This window comes from Malus domestica, chromosome 05 (assembly GCF_042453785.1).
Source record: "Malus domestica chromosome 05, GDT2T_hap1".
In the NCBI taxonomy this organism is placed as follows: domain Eukaryota; kingdom Viridiplantae; phylum Streptophyta; class Magnoliopsida; order Rosales; family Rosaceae; genus Malus; species Malus domestica.
In genome coordinates, this window is record NC_091665.1 from 33,796,684 (window position 1) to 33,813,280 (window position 16,597).

The 16,597-nt window shown below is 37.2% G+C and overlaps 2 protein-coding genes and 1 long non-coding RNA gene across 3 annotated transcripts; 2 read left to right on the forward strand and 1 right to left on the reverse strand.

The window, feature by feature from the left end:
• Positions 1 to 6,508: 6,508 nt before the first annotated feature.
• On the forward strand, positions 6,509 to 10,345 carry LOC103428088 (uncharacterized). The gene is made up of 9 exons (XM_029102760.2): positions 6,509 to 6,661; positions 6,782 to 6,881; positions 7,361 to 7,541; positions 7,891 to 7,966; positions 8,070 to 8,249; positions 8,701 to 8,798; positions 9,014 to 9,102; positions 9,202 to 9,375; positions 9,972 to 10,345. Exons 1-9 carry the CDS (start codon positions 6,625 to 6,627, stop codon positions 10,141 to 10,143), a joined length of 1,107 nt encoding a protein of 368 aa, XP_028958593.1. The 5' UTR covers positions 6,509 to 6,624; the 3' UTR covers positions 10,144 to 10,345.
• Positions 10,346 to 11,517: 1,172 nt separating this feature from the next.
• LOC103428089 (photosystem II 10 kDa polypeptide, chloroplastic) lies at positions 11,518 to 13,697 on the forward strand. The gene is made up of 5 exons (XM_008366186.3): positions 11,518 to 11,909; positions 12,082 to 12,140; positions 12,580 to 12,635; positions 13,167 to 13,219; positions 13,376 to 13,697. The coding sequence occupies exons 1-5, from the start codon at positions 11,750 to 11,752 to the stop codon at positions 13,468 to 13,470; spliced, it is 423 nt and encodes a 140-aa protein (XP_008364408.2). The 5' UTR covers positions 11,518 to 11,749; the 3' UTR covers positions 13,471 to 13,697.
• On the reverse strand, positions 11,706 to 13,376 carry LOC114824932 (uncharacterized). Its single transcript, XR_003773528.2, has 2 exons — positions 12,881 to 13,376; positions 11,706 to 12,837 (listed from the first exon to the last, which is right to left on the reverse strand). It is a non-coding gene; the product is annotated as an uncharacterized lncRNA (long non-coding RNA).
• Positions 13,698 to 16,597: the final 2,900 nt, after the last annotated feature.

A 16,597-nucleotide genomic window follows, 5' to 3' on the forward strand; every position in this document is an offset into this window, starting at 1 on the left:
TAATTAAACCCTTCAGACTCACCATTTCTGATGGCATCATTTACAGAATAATTGAGAAATAGCATAAAGAAATATAAAGTTTCTGACAACCACTTATCTTCTTCGTGGGTGTGGAAATGAGTTCAACCGGAGGAGAGAATGACAATTCGAGCATCCATGACAGCGATTTAAAGTTTCTGACAACCAGTCCGAGTGGGAGCAGTTTGGATTGCAATGATTCGATGACGAATCTTAATGATGGTAGTGGAAGCAATTATTCGGGAAATGTCAGCAAGGAGGTTGCTGATGATGGGTGTCTAGATCACTGGGAGGTTGTGGATCTAGGTACAGGAGAGAGACCGAGTACGAGGCAACCCAGCTGAATTCGAATCTGGGTACGGTCGGAAGCCCAGCTACGGTAAGGAATCTGAAATCGGTGTCATCGAAGATTTTCTTGACATTGGGCCGCTTAATCGGCCATTTCGACAAGATGGAGTTGCCGTACTCCGGCGCCCAGCTCTCGGCAAAAACATAATTCATCCCCAACGCCGCCACCATTTCTGACAGCGGCTTCATATTTTTCTCCTTCTTCGCCTTCACATCCTGCAGCGCCAAAACATCAACATCCAACTCTCTCAAAACTTCCAAAACTGTCTGATGACTTCTGTACAAATCTCCATCTGCCGTCGCCCCACTTCTCAAAACTCCTGAAATCCTCACATTCGACGATCTCAGAGGAAATTATCCGGTCACCAGAGAGAAAACATCTTCCTTTGCTCTGCCTTCCGAAAAGCTCAAATGCCGGATTTTCAGCAGGGAAATCTCGTTATTCGGAAGATTGATCGAAACCCTTAACTTGGATTTCGAAAACTTCTGCTATTTTGTGAGATTCTCTGAGTTGTTCATCAAATTCAGATACAGACTCGCTCTGTGCCCTCAAAATCATCTTCCATGTCCTGGAGTCCAATTCGATCCGATACGCGTGCTACCCTGTCTCGTTGTTTCAGGAGATTCACAAGTATGTATACCCAGATTTGTGTTCTTCCTCTGAAAACCCAGTTTCGATACTGTTGATCAATTGGGGTTGCTACTGGGACCTGAAGAAGCTTATCAATTTGTCTCCTAAGGCTCGTGCTTTCATGGTTGACAGCCACCGTATGATCCATTTGCATGATATGAGCGACCAGAATGATCGTGTGGTTGTGCTGTATACTTTGGATGATGAGAGGCCGGCTGATTTGGCGTATGACATTGAAGATGTGTCAGTTTTGGCGAATGCGGGTGACTTGAATAGTGATGATGAATTTGACCCTGACTCGGATAGCAATAGTGACGGTGATGACAACCAGAGTGATGAGGAATCTGGTGATGATTGTTTTTGGGTTTTTGCAGATTCACGATGGAGTTGAAAAAAATGAAAGAGAACCGACACAACTTTTCGTATCGATTCCCATAGACGGCACCAAATGTTGATGCATAAAAACCGAAAGGTCTTGGAACAACGTAAATCCAATCGTGAATCTGCATGAAATGTAAATAACACAAGATGAATCGTGGTTCACCCCAAGGTTTGGGCTACGTCCACACTGATATTGCATTTCTGAGAAGTGAGGGGAGTGAGGGAGAGAGCTTCTGAGAGTCAGAACTTTGAGAGGATCAGGGATTAGGCCTAAGAATTTGCCTCCCCTAATTGTGACGGTGAGGGGTTCTTTTATAGAATAAGGACTCCTCACTTATTACATATTTGCCCCTTCCTTTATCACATAATTACATTTAAGTCCCTCGAGTATTTGTACGAGATCTAAATACGAGGCCCTAAATATGGTATAAACAATAGTCCCCTAAGTCTTCAGTCAAGAAAGTCTTTTGGCTGGAGACTTGAAATTCAGTCTATGTGTGGGCCGAAGTAACTAGATGTTCTCTTGAACTGATACTCGATATGAGGCGGTGCTCAATCTGAAATGATGCTCAACTAGAAGTAGCACATGCTGCGAGGCTGCTCAGCTTGTGGCTTATGTTGCCTTGGTTGGCTCGGCTTGTGGCGTTGAAGGTGAGGGAGTCCCTTTTATAGAATAAGGGCTCGCTCCTCAATACATGAATGATAGGCTAGAAGTTGATGTTCTCTAATGATGGTGATGGAGTCCCTTTTATAGAATAAAGGCTCGCTCCTCAATACATAAATGATGGGCTAGAGTTGATGCTCGCGGTAAGGCGGTTGCTCAGTAGGCGGCGATGCTCTCTAATGATGATGAGGGAGTCCCTTTTATAGAATAAGGGCTCGCTCCTCAATACATAAGTGATGAGTTATGAGTGATGCTCGTGGCGAGGCGGTTGCTCAGCTGGCGGCGATGCTCTCTAATAGAGGTGAGGGAGTCCCTTTTATAAAATAAGGGATCGCTCCTCAGTACATGAATAATGGGTGCTCTCTAATGAAAGTGAGGGAGTCCCTTTTATAGAATAAGGGCTCGCTCCTCAGTACATAAATAATGGGCTAGAGTTGATGTTCTCTAATGATGGTGAGGGGAGTGAGGGAGAGAGCTTCTGAGAGTCAAAGCTTTGATAGGATCAGGGGTTAGGCCTAAGAATTAACCTCCCCTAATTATGAGGGTGATGGGTCTTTTTATAGAATAAGGACTCTTCACTTATTACATATTTGCCCTTTCATTTATCACATAATTACATTTAAGTCCCCAGAGTATTTGTACGAGATCTAAATACGAGGCCCTAAATATGGTATAAACAAATATGTAGATTATAACAGTGAAATCTAGGAATGAGATTTCACATTCTTCCCCTCTTTAAAAAAATTTCGTCCTCGAAATTTCTAGTATCGTTCCTTTGCACTAATAACACAATTTCCTATCAACAAATTCGACATTTTGAACTTTGATTTATAATTGTCATTTTTGCAGCGACAATACTAATTCTCATGCAATCACGATGAATGGTCCATCGATTAAGAATTTTATAACGTAAATACGAATCGATTCACAATCACCTATATCCATGATTTAAATGAAAGCGTTCTTACTCCAGTACAAGGTAATAACGATACTTAACACAATTTCCTATCAACAAATTCGACATTTTGAACTTTGATTTATAATTGTCATTTTTGCAGCGACAATACTAATTCTCATGCAATCACGATGAATGGTCCATCGATTAAGAATTTTATAACGTAAATACGAATCGATTCACAATCACCTATATCCATGATTTAAATGAAAGCGTTCTTACTCCAGTACAAGGTAATAACGATACTTATGAATTTCTTAGTACAACTTCAAAACTCTAAAAAGAGGTTAACTGAACAACTTAATCAAAACATAATCAACAATTACACACCGCACTTCCGGCTTCAAATAATTTATCTGAAATTCTAGCCATACACATTGGCAAAGTAAATATCATACATCAAGCCACAGTCCTCATTAGTTCAATAAATATTAGAATTTCAAGCCAAACCATCAGAGTTGGCAAATCAAATATCCGAAATTCCGAGCAAAATCACATCATTGGCAAAACAACAATTTTATCACCTTTTTCTTTTATCCCAATAAGTGACTAATAGACCATAAAGGATCGTAATATATCTGACAAGTATACCTTCCCACACATAATTCTCGCAGCCCACACATGCTTTCTCCCGAAAGCATTGGGCCTTTGTGCCCGTTCAACCATTTCTCCACATTCTATGGGTCATTTTGCCCAATTCCACATCCATGAGTTGTTTCGCCCCAATTCAACATCTCTCAATTACACAGGTATAATACGATTTTTCCATCTACTTGTCACAATTTCACAATCATCTTAACGTTCAAAATTTTCATAATGCATAACATAATATCAACCCAATTCAAGATTAATCTGAGACTTTAATCAAGCGCTCATCTTTGAAGCTATAACATGAAATATGACATTTTAAAATTTTTCTACTCCCATTCAACTCAATTCATTTCATTATCCACCAAAGCAACAATTTAAACAAATAATGAGGCACAAATACGTTCACACTTCAGCTATATCCAGATTTAGCTAACTCAAGTTCGACAACATTATACCTCAACTCAGAAATACAATCATCGTCGTCTCAGCACGATCTTAACACCAATCTTTATACAAACACAAAGAATACCACCACTAACAAGAATTCATCAATATGCTCATGATTCAATTCACAATCATCAACATCCAAGATTTGAGTGAAAATTCATTATCACTACAATCTAACTCCTTAACACCATTTCTAACAACCATAGGTATAGGACTTGGACCTAATTCCTAAGCTCTGATACCACTAAAAGTTATCACAACCCGATTTCGACATACGCCAGGATCAACACGTGACGTCACAAAAACTCGTATCTCAAACTTATTCCGCCTCCGGAATATGGCAAATTACAACTCCAGAATTGAATTTCGTAGTGATTTTTCGTATACTTTATGGCTGTATCTAACCTCCTCGTTAGACTGCCTACGTACCCTCAATAGGGATCAAGTCATTTGTAGTTCGTCATACATTACACTTGAACAATTATCACATAATTCACCTTATCTTCAACGTGATACATCCACATCATGTAACATATCAAATAACCAACGAAACACAATATTAATCTCAAGCTACCTTGATCAACTAAAATAATCATAATAATAACAATCATATTCAATGTCATTCCACAATCCCATAAATTAAACAATTCACGATCTTAGCATTTAACTATGTTAATCAAATAATGCGATAACATGTCATTTTATGAATATAATTAAAGAACTCTATATAATTCCCTAATTGGATTATAAGTAATAAACATGGTAAATCTAATTTATATTCACAAGGTCTAATGAGGGTAATTCCCATTTGCTCGAATCTAGGGTTCCAGATTAACCTTATGGAAATGAACAAGAGCAAGGATTTCGGACCATTTAACAAAATCCAAAATATCAAGCATTTTCTCGTAGTTTCCCCAGACCTGTCACATGTAAAATCAATGTCTACATCATAGAAATAGTACATTGGGCCAATCAGATACTTAGATAAAATGCGAGGCTTGGGTGAGTGACAATAATACAAGTATGTGATATTTAGTAAAAACAGACCATCGATCACAATCTATAAACATTGAGTATAGAATCATGCTTTATGAAATCATAATCAAGTCATTGTAACATCCCACATCGACCAATAGAGAGGGGGTGATGTGCTTTATATGTACATGCCCACCTCCATATAGCACGAGGCCTTTTGGGAACTCGCTGGCTTCAGATTCAATTAGAACTCCAAAGTTAAGCGAGTTTGGGCTAGAGCAATCTTAGGATGGGTGATCCCTTGGGAAGTTGCTCGTGAGTTCCCAGAAACAAAACCGTGAGGGCGTGGCCCAAAGCGGACAATATCGTGCTACAACGGAGCCGGTCTAGGATATGACATAATGGTATCAGAGCCACTTTGCCGTGTGGTGCGAGTGTGCCGATGAGGACGTCAGGCCCCTAGGGGGGTAGATTGTAACATCCCACGTCGACCAATGGAGAGGGAGTAATGTGTCTTATATCTATATACCCATCTCCATACACCACGAGGCTTTTTGGGAACTCACTAGCTTCGGATTCCATCGAAACTCTGAAGTTAAGCGAGTTTGGGCTAGGTCAATCCTAGGATGAGTGACCCCCTGGGAAGTTGCTCGTGAGTTCCTAGGAACAAAATCGTGAGGGCGTAACCCAAAACGGACAATATCGTGCTACGGCGAAGGCGGTTTGGGATGTGACACAATATGTTGTTTTTGATTTATTAGATCCAAACATTTTTGCTAGCTTTATTGTGAATACTAGAAACACATCCTTCATGTCCCCTAAGTAATTCTAACCATTTATTCCAAATTTCAAACCCTTTCCCAACAAAGACATCATTACTTCTTTGTTGAAAATTGCGACTAAATAGATAGCAATAAATACAATATGCTGCATCTTTTTTCATAATATACTCTAGCCAATGGAACTCATCACACTATTCAAAATTAAAGCATCGAGGAACCCCAAAAAAAAGTCTGTTGATGTCATGCCCTAACCTGCGAATAAGGACTATTCACGAGTTAGGGTGTGAGTCATATCTTAGCTATATAAATAAATTCTATAATCAAGACATGATAGGAAAAAAAATTCAAATATTTGTAATTGGAACACAATACGTCATATAACAAAATTTTACATTAAATTCCTCAAAAAAAAAAGGTGAGAATAAAATGAAGTCCTAGGGACCATAACAAAAAGAAAAAAAAAACTAATGAAAAAGGCTTGAAAACTTTGAGTTTTAATGATAAGAACAAAATAAAGGGTAAAATGAATAATATCAGATTTGACTTTTTAGTGTAAAAATATGGTTTTTCTTTAAAATGAACAGTACTGTAGACTTTTTATTAAAACTCTTAAAAAAAAAATCTGTACTTTCATTTTCGTAGAACCGTGGGCCGATTATTGAGGCCCGTTAAGAGCAAGCTTGAATCTTTAATGGTCCAACAATAATGCAGAAAGCTGAGTTAATAGTAGAGATCCAACTACCAACTACCTCAGTTTGTGCCGGGAAGTGAAGCAACGAACAGTGGGAAGGAAGGAAAGAGAGCGGAGCAGACTTTGAGCAGGAGTGAAGCAATGAATACCACTAAAGTTGCGGTGGTGGGAAGTGGAAGTAAAAGCATCAAACTTCAGAACCCATTTTTTACTTTTCCCTTTTCCTTTTGATTTGTATTTTGTTTGTTTAATCTCGTGATTAAATCATATTATCTGATCACTGATTTGAATATTGCAGTTGCAGGAGCAGTGTGTGCATCAACTCTCGCCAGAAATGGAGTGTCTGTAACTTTGTTCGAGTCTGCCAGAGGCCCCGGCGGCCGCATGTCTCAGAGAAGGTACCTTTTCTACTCTTGTTTTACAAATTTAGGTCCACTTTCTTTTCAAATTTTTTTGATTTTGTTTGGGGATTAAATGTGCAATTGGTTGTCAGAAATGGGTTTTCTTTGTTACGCTCTGTTTGGTTAGTGGGAAAATTTTGGCACACTGCATAAGATCAGGGAAATGTTAGAGAAAGACTGAGGTTTTAATGTATGTGATTAGGGAAATGTTAGAGGATTTTGCTAAATTATTCAAGTTGTTTTCAAACTGATATGACTGCCTATTTTGAAATGCCGTATCGGTTGGTTTACCGCTGTTGTACAAACAGATATGACCACTTAGTACATTTACCATTTCATTAAGAAAGAAAGCCCTTTGATTTCAATGTTATTTGGAAATTCAAATAACCTGGGAAGGAGTTGTTACAAATGAGTTTCTTTTCTCTTTCGGTTCTTACTACAAATTTACTTATTATATCCTTTTCAAATTCATATAGAGAAGTTGTTGAAGATGAGAAGGAGCTATTGTTTGACCATGGTGCTCCATTTTTCAATGCCAACAAAACCGAGGTTCTCGGTCTTGTTCGTGAATGGGAATCAAAGGGTCTTGTTGCTTGCTGGAAAGAGAAATTTGGCTTCTTTGATCGCATTTCCAACAAATTTTTTGACCTTGAACAGGTTTGCAAGTACTGCTTTAATCAGCAAGCGTGTTTTGTAATGACTGGAAACATATGTCATTTGTGAAATCTGTTGGCTCATGAGTACCTATGCTTCATCTTGATTACATCATTTATGTGTTTGTCTAGTATTGTCGTGTTAAGTTGGCTCCAAGTTATAATCGTAAGGATTTCTGGATATGTTTTATCCTCTATGTCGCTCTTTTCTGTTATTATTAGTCTTATAATAAAAATTTCAATCTCTTATTGTTGTTTCTGCTGAGTTTTGTTAAACAAATGTCCCATCTGTCTCGTCTATTTTATAGTTGAGAAATGTCATTTCAGCCAATCTGAATATCAATTTCATTTAGGAAGGATTAATAAGTAAGAGATATGTGGGTATGCCAGGCATGAATTCTATATGCAGAGCATTATGCCAAGAGCCCGGTATGTACTAAACTACTGATTTTGTTGGAATGATTTCCATTCAAGGTTGAATATCTACTTCCATTATCCCTAATTGCTTACTTTGCATTATAATTTTCTTTAGGAGTGGAAAGTAAGTTTGGGGCGAGTGTTGGGAGATTGGAGTGGCTAGAGGATGAAAATTTGTGGTCATTGATAGGTTCAGATGGGCAAAATCTTGGCCAGTTTAAGGGAGTGGTTGCAACAGACAAAAACCTAGTTTCGCCCAGGTTTACAAGTGTTACAGGAAGACAGCCACCTCTTGGTATTGAACACACTCCTTCAAGTTCTTTTTATTTGAAGTATGTCTAGAAAATTGTCTGCAATATTTAGTCCTTTTATTAAGTGGCAGTTCTTGGTGAGCTTGTCAGTGTTAGTGGTTTATGTTATGCATACTTTGTCCTATTGGTGGGTCAAATTGACGATCTTGTCCTGTTTGGTTAATATTTACGTGGATACTACAAACCTGACATAGCAGCAAATACTTGTTTTTACTACATATCCCTTCCTTCTTCTGACCAATTGGACTCTAGCTATGGAAGAAATGAAACTTGAGTAGGATGCATCACATTGAACAACAGTTGGAATGCTTACAAAGTGTCATTGCATTGAATAGAGCCTCCTATTTTCTTACCGGTTACTTGGAACTTGACCGCATTGTTTTCTGAAGAATAGCATAATAGCATTGTGGATCTAACCATTTGCGATGTGTGCAGATTTAAATTTAGTTCCAGAGTTGGCGGTTAAGTTAAATGCTATTCCTGTCCGTCCATGCTTTGCTCTCATGATAGCATTTTCAGAGCCTGTGTCATCGGTAAGATATTTATTATGTCTCCTTAAAGTTATATGGTCATCTGTAGACTCTGCATTCATCAAATTCTACATGGTTCAACTTTTCCTTTTTCTCGGGATGCTAGGTTTGGCTTCATGTATTCCTGCAACCTTTTGTATCACATTTTTAGTTTGAACTCTCTTTTCTTGTATTTGATGTTGATCTGGGCTGACCCTGGTGCCTAATTTATGACTCAGATACCCTTCAAAGGTTTCTCAATAAAAAGTTCTGAAGTCTTAAGCTGGGCTCATTGTGACAGCAGCAAGCCTGGCCGTTCTACCTCCAGGTATTCATGGAATATAACAATCCACCTCGTCTTTTTTATTTGGTGTTGGCGTTGTCCTTATCATTTTGCCATCTTTCGTTTATTTGTTTCTTTTTTAAGCGAGCGATGGGTTTTGCATTCAACAATGGAGTATGCTCAGAGTGTAATTGCTCAAACTGGACTTCAGAAACTTTCGAATGCAACATTGACAAAAGTGGCTGAAGAACTATTCCAAGAATTTCAAAGCATGGGACTTAATATTCCACACGCCTTTTTCAAGAAAGCTCATAGATGGTCAGTATATTCTAGAACTCAATATTTAGTGCTAGTTGTCTAATACTAATCATATCGCAAACATAAGTAAAAGGACCTTTTTCGGCCAGCAATACAAGTACTGTTTGAACTTGGGCCATTCGGTTCAGTATGGGGACCAAACTTATATTAGTAAGCCAGAAAAGACAGTCCAGGTCAATTACCTCGATTTTTAGGCTGAATCAGCCTGAACAATCTTTCCTCTCGTGCATTCTTGTACTTGGTTTTAATCGCACAGATATATGTCTTTTATAATGTAGCTGTCTTTTCACTCAATGAGAATCCCTTTGAATGTTGTCCAAGCCTAAGCCAATCTGTGAAATGCACAGTTAGAGATTTAGAAAAATCTTTGCATCAAAGTTTCTATAAATTTCTCTTTTTTTTTCTTTCTGTTATATTAGTTTAACTTTAAAGTCCACACCAGGAACGAAAATACTTGTTAGTTTGGGGATCTGAAATAATTAGGTGAAGGTGTAATCTCAAAATGCAGTCTAAAATCAATTATATATAGTTGAGTTCATTCTTGATACTCTGCAATGCTTTAAAGCTGTGTGATACCATTGGATTTTTGTTTGTAGGGGAAGTGCTTTTCCAGCCGCAAGCGTAGCCGGAGACGAGAAATGCCTTTGGGATAAGAACAAGAGGCTTGCTATCTGTGGAGATTTCTGTGTTAGTCCTAATGTTGAAGGTGCTATAGCTAGCGGAATAGCTGCTGCGTCGAAACTCACAGAGATCCTCAGCTGCTTATGATAATTAGCATTAGTGTTATGATTTTAACTAGTAATTTGCTTTCTTTTCCTCTGTATTTGGTTCTTAGTGCTGAAGTCTGTAACAACTTGGTTCGACTCTACTAAGAAAATAATCTCAAATTTATAAGCAAATGTGTTGTTCATTATTCACTATGAATTATGATGTTATAAACCATATATGAAGAAATTCCATTTCATTTTAAGTTCTTTGTTCTGAGCTCAATGTAGCACTACTTTATTTTTCTTTTTGATTTGGAGGTAACTCATTTGCACTTCTTTAAGTGTAATTTCTCGCTTGATTTTCGATTACCACTAAAATGTAGCACGAAATTGAGAACACGTGATAGGGAAGTAAGGAATCAAAGTAGTTAGGTATAGAGGAGGTAAAGAAAGTGAATTAGAGCAAGTAGTCTCCTCTAGTTGATTTGATTCTTGATTTTAAAATCGTAGATTACGAATTTTAAGGATAAACATTACACATTTTTTATTATTTCATGTGTTAGTAAACACATATAGAGAAATATAAATTGAAATGATTTCACTACCTCATATTTTAACAAACACAAGCAGCTCAATAGTCAAAATGGTTTTAATTCACGTTCTATGTAAACTAGCCTGCTGCCACACGCATATGCATGTGTCAATTGGCTCTATATTTTTTTTGTTTATGAATTTCTTATTTTATTTGAAAATTTAATGGGAGAAACAATTTTAAAATTATGAATGTTTCACTGTTTTTGCCTTCTGACTTTATATATATATATAAGTAAGGAAATGTTATTGACACTCCAAAAATCTCATTTTACACTCATCACAAATGTATTTTTCTTTCCCAATATAGAAAGTTTGGAGTATAAAATGAGATTTTTGGAGTGCTAATAACAATTCCCTAAAAGCAAACATGTCATTAGTATAACTGTAATTAAGGGAAAACATCCTCGTCAGATCATTTTTCTGGGAATCTTAGGGATCCAGTGATTGTGACTGTTCATCGACGTCGTACATCGTGCGGTCAGAAATCTTTAGGTACTATTTATATTTAATTTTAAATTTTTTGACCATACAATGTACGATAAACGGTCAAGATCACTGGATCCTAAGATCCCCGTAAACGAGGATCCTTTTCTGTAAGGGGTGTGATATCCATACACCCCATTTTACTTCTCACACACCTTTTTAATTTTCGATCATCGGATCGGATGAATTGAAGAAGATCAATATACATAAATTATCAAGAGGTCTGTGAGAAGTAAAATATGATATGTGGATAACACATCCCTTTCCGTAATTAAGAGGCGTCTAGGTTCAATCCCGAAAGTTCCAAACCACTAATCTCTTTCCCATTTGGCCCTAGTCCACGTGTCAGATTCAAAACGGGGTCTTGGATTTGCATATATCCAAAGAGGATAAAATTGAGAGCAAAAATATTCCCATTTTTTTTATAATGTTTTGCAATATCATATCCACAACCACCCACAGAACCATTGCCACGTGTCCTCTCTCCTCCATGGTTAGTGTTATTATTATCAGGGACTTGGATGCCGCACACCACACGATCAGCAACAGAAAAAGCAGCAGGAGTCCAGAGAAGAGAAGCTTAAGCAAAAATGGCAGCCTCAGTCATGACTTCTTCAGTGAGCCTAAAACCATCTCCTCTCACTGTTGACAAGTCAGCAGTGAGAGGCCTTCCCTCTCTTTCCAGGTCTTCTGCTTCATTCAAGGTGCAAGCAAGTGGCGGCAAGAAGATCAAGACTGCCACCCCCTATGGTAACACTATGTGCATGATAATCTAGTTTTTCTGAATTCAAATCTCATGGAAGAAAACGAACTATATCTCAATTAAAATATAAAAACAAAAAGTTCGATAGAACTACATATATGCGCATTTTTCTTAGCTAGGATTGATTTTGATAATACATAAAATAAAAATGTGTTGCAGGAATTAATGGCGGCATGGACTTGAGGGAGGGTGTCGATGCCTCCGGGAGGAAGGGTAAGGTAATTAATTGGTCTTTCTTACCTTTCATTTTTGTTACCATATACGTAATAGCGAAACTACTGTGCTTCACATCAAACAAAGAAAATCATTAAAATTGTGTTTCACATCCGTTCATGTACTAGGTCAATATAAACTATATAAGCGATTGCATGAGATACTTATTAGTGAGTAGTTTTTTCTTTTGTTTTTGTTAATAAGTTGAACCTTTGATCTATTACTCTAATCCTAACTCATTACTCCCTTCGTTCGCTACGCATGCGCACTTGGACTAACCTAAGGGCTTTACATGCCTTCTATAGAAATCTATATATATGTATCTATGCATGTTCATTTCAATCTGCAGAAATATATAGATTCCTTCTTCTTGTTCTTTGATCAGCGTCATGCATATTCAATCGATCTGCTTTGTAATTTTTGGACCCTTAAACTTTTATTCAGGGAAAGGGTGTCTACCAGTTTGTAGACAAGTACGGTGCTAATGTTGATGGATACAGGTACAACTCTCAAACTTCATTCGTGCCATATATATGTGTGAATATTCTCACTGCTCTGGTTAGTTTACTTTTGGATTTAGATTATCTACTTCTCGTGGTACTGAATTTTTTATACGAGTCCTTTTTTTTTTTACCAATTTAAGGGTTAAACTTAAACGTGTAAATTATATTTGCTAAAATTATCATTGATTGACTTGATAACCTAAATTATATTTGCTAAAATTATCATTGATTGACTTGATAACCTATCTCTTATTTCAATGTTTTTTAAGCATCCATAATATTACCTATGGTATTAAAGAGTATTATATATGGATTTTGTAATATTGTGGGAACGTTAATTAGATGGTCAATAACAGCTCCCTATTAGAAAAAACTAGCTCTTTTTTTTTATTTTATATTTTCTATTTTTGTTTGACAAGGAGTATCCTTTTAGTTGCGTGATGCCCTCTAACGGTCTAAGCATTCTCAAAATGAATAAATTTTCAAATTAATTAGGTTGTTAAGTTATTTCTGATAATTGATATGCAGCCCCATCTACAACAAAGATGACTGGTCTCCAAGTGGTGATGTCTATGCTGGGGGTAAGCAACTTCAACTTCATAAGAATATTGTTTAATATGCTTAAATTTAAGAATTCAGAAGGCACAGTTGCATTATCTTCTTGCTTGACCTGATGTAGTAATTAAGTAATGCTTATGAAAGTGAATTAATATAAATTAATATGCATGAAACTGCAGGTGTTACTGGCTTGTCCATCTGGGCAGTTACCCTAGTTGGCATTCTTGCAGGGGGTGCTCTTCTTGTCTACAACACAAGTGCTTTGTCACAGTAAAATTATTAATTATTCATCTTTGGTTGTAATTTATGTGTTGTTAATAACTATAGCCTGTCCCAACTAGCTGCCCTAAACAAGAACATTAAAGAAATACTCTGTGCAAACCTTAATTGTAATGTTTTGGCATGGATCCAGTTTGATGCCTGTATATATTGTGATGTGTTGTAGAACAGTGAATGTCCACTCAAATAATTAAATAATGGGCAAGTTGCCCTTCCACTGTCTGCCGAAGCTTACTTCCTACAACTCCTATTTTCTATATAAATACAAACCCCACACAACACCAAAGGGATAAGTTCATGGGAGAGAGAGAGGAAAGAAAAGGAAGAAAGAAAAGAGAGGAAGAAGAGATAAGAGAATAGGGAGAGTTATCTTTGTACTCCTATTATTTCAAATTATAATGAAAGTACCACTGCTGCCCCAAGGATGTACTCCAGTCACACTGACTGTAGGGGAACCTTGTAAATTTTGTGTTTTGCTTATTTATTCCACTGCACCCACCGTCGATTTTACAACACGTTATCAAGACGAGAAGCTCTCATGTCAGTGAAAAGTATAACGTCATAAATTCGAATAAACACAAGTTGAACTTGCGGTACTAGGAGCAGTTTAGCTCTGAGAAGGAGCACCAGAAAAATCACATAATAGAGATGGCAAGCCAGACATGACAAACAGGGAAGATCATCTTGTCCCAAAAATCTATCAAGCTTTCATTCATCACTTTTTCTTTTATCACTCTAACTGTTGATATGATGATCCTTATCCCTGCTAGACCTGCAATCTCATCTTTCTCTTGTGGACGAGAGATGGAGAGATCTTACAGACAAACAAAGGTGCAGCAAAACAAGCAAAGGTATGTCCATTTTTTGTCTCTCCCACCGCGCCAGAAGCGCCCCATCGAATTCCGGTGAGAATTGAAATTTACAACAACCTGTAGTCGTCACGAGATAAGAAAACTTGTACCTGACAACTGGTTTCTAGAGATTCAGAAGAATCTCATCAGACTTGGAAACCCAGATCGCATCGTTTTCGACGAATCTCGAGAACTCCCATGAATACTCGGTTGTCTGAGATGGTGATGGCATGACTGACTCCACACATGCCTCTCTCTCTTGTGCCTCCATCAACTTCGTTGTCATCTATGTCCCTATAGGGAGGTTCTTGCTTCACGATGCCGTGTTCTCTGGGCTATGCAAGGAAAAACGAAGAAAACAAGGGGGTGGGAAATGGTATTCCTTAACTAGCCTATCCCATAGAAGAAGTAACAGTATGTGGGGTTTTACAAAGAAAAAGGGGCAAAAGTAATGGAATGGTGCATCAACACCTTTTGAAAAAGCATAAGACAAAATAATAAAATAAAAGGAAAAATGATGGTGCATCAGGCACCATGAGGAAACCAAGAAAGAAAACAAATAAATGAAAAAAAAAGGGCAAATGTTTTTTGGAATGGTGCAGCATGTGAATGAAAAAAAATTAAAAAAATTAAAAAATTTAAAAAAAGTAAAGGCTTTTGGATGGTGTTGCACCATCTGAAAAGAAAGAAGAAAAATATATATATTTATTTATATGAATGATATTGGCTTAAAATATTTTCACAAGTTCTGTTTACTTTAAAACAATTATTTATTACAGACGGTTTTACCGCCTACTGCTTTAAGTTTTGATTTATGTGAATGGTGCTGAATTAAAGCTGTTGTCACAAACTTCATTTACTTAAATGCAATTTATTTACTATGACTGAAATTACCGCTTGTTGCTTTAATTTACTTATTGTACTTCTTTTGTTACGATGAGTATAACAAGGACCCGAAGTTCCTTGATCAGATCAAAACCTGTAGTTTCTTGATCCTCATCATATAAAATGATTGGACCCGAATTTCCATCATACAAAAAGATCGGGCATGAAGTCCCTTGATTCTCAAGATCAAGACATGAAGTTCCTTGATGAGTACCTTAAGTTTGAAGAGCCGGAGTGCCATAACTTAATTGCAATAAAGGCCATAAGAGTCTCAGTCCATAAACTATTAAATGAGGACTAGAAGTTCCTCATGTTCATACTCAAAATGGTTTAGCAGAATCATTTATTAACCAGATGAAATTGATTACCCGTGCTCTGCTCATGAAAACAAAATTGCTAGTTTTATACATGGAGCCATGTCATTTTACATGATGCATTATTAGTTCGATTAAGACCTATTATCAACCATCAATACTTCTCAGCACAACTCGTGTTTGGCTACTAGCCAAACATTACACATTTACGAGTTTTTGATTGTGTTATCTTTGTGCTTATTGCATTGCCACAACGTACTGAAATGAGGCATCATCGCAGATTGGGCATTGATGTTGAACACCATCTATCATTCAATATTTAGAACCTTGACTGGGGATATGTTTACCGCGTGGTTTGCGGACCGTCATTTTGATAAGACAATTTTCTCGCCGTGAGGGGGAGAAAATAACATCGTTCCAGAAGAACGATGAGAAAATATCATTCCAGAAGAACAGTGAATGTCTACTCAAATAATTAAATAATGGGCAAGTTGCCCTTCCACTGTCTGCCGAAGCTTGCTTCCTATGACTCATATTTTCTATATAAATACAAATCCCACACAACACCAAAGGGATAAGTTCACGGGGGAGAGAGAGGAAAGAAAAGGAAGAAAGAAAAGAGAGGAAGAAGAGATGAGAGAATAGAGAGAGTTATCTTTGTACTCCTATCATTCCAAATTATAATGAAAGCACCACTGCTGCCCTGAAGACGTACTCCAGTCACACTGACTGTAGAAGAACCTCGTAAACTTTGTGTCTTGTTTATTTATTCCACTGCACCACCGTTGATTTTACAACATGCTGGACTTCTTTATTTATTTGTTTGAATTTATTTAGTTCTGAGCTGGGTTGGATGTGGATTGTATTTGGCGGGTGAGTACATTGTCCGTTTATATAAGGTTTATTTTCCTTTGTCCCTAATCTCGAGGAAGAGGGGAATTGAACTTGAAAACTCCTTTAACAAAATTGTGTTGAGAGCACGAATTCAACATCAAAGAAAAAAGCATGCATGTTATAAGTAATTAGGCTACTCCCCATATTATTAATTAGTTTTATGGTAGAACTTCAACTT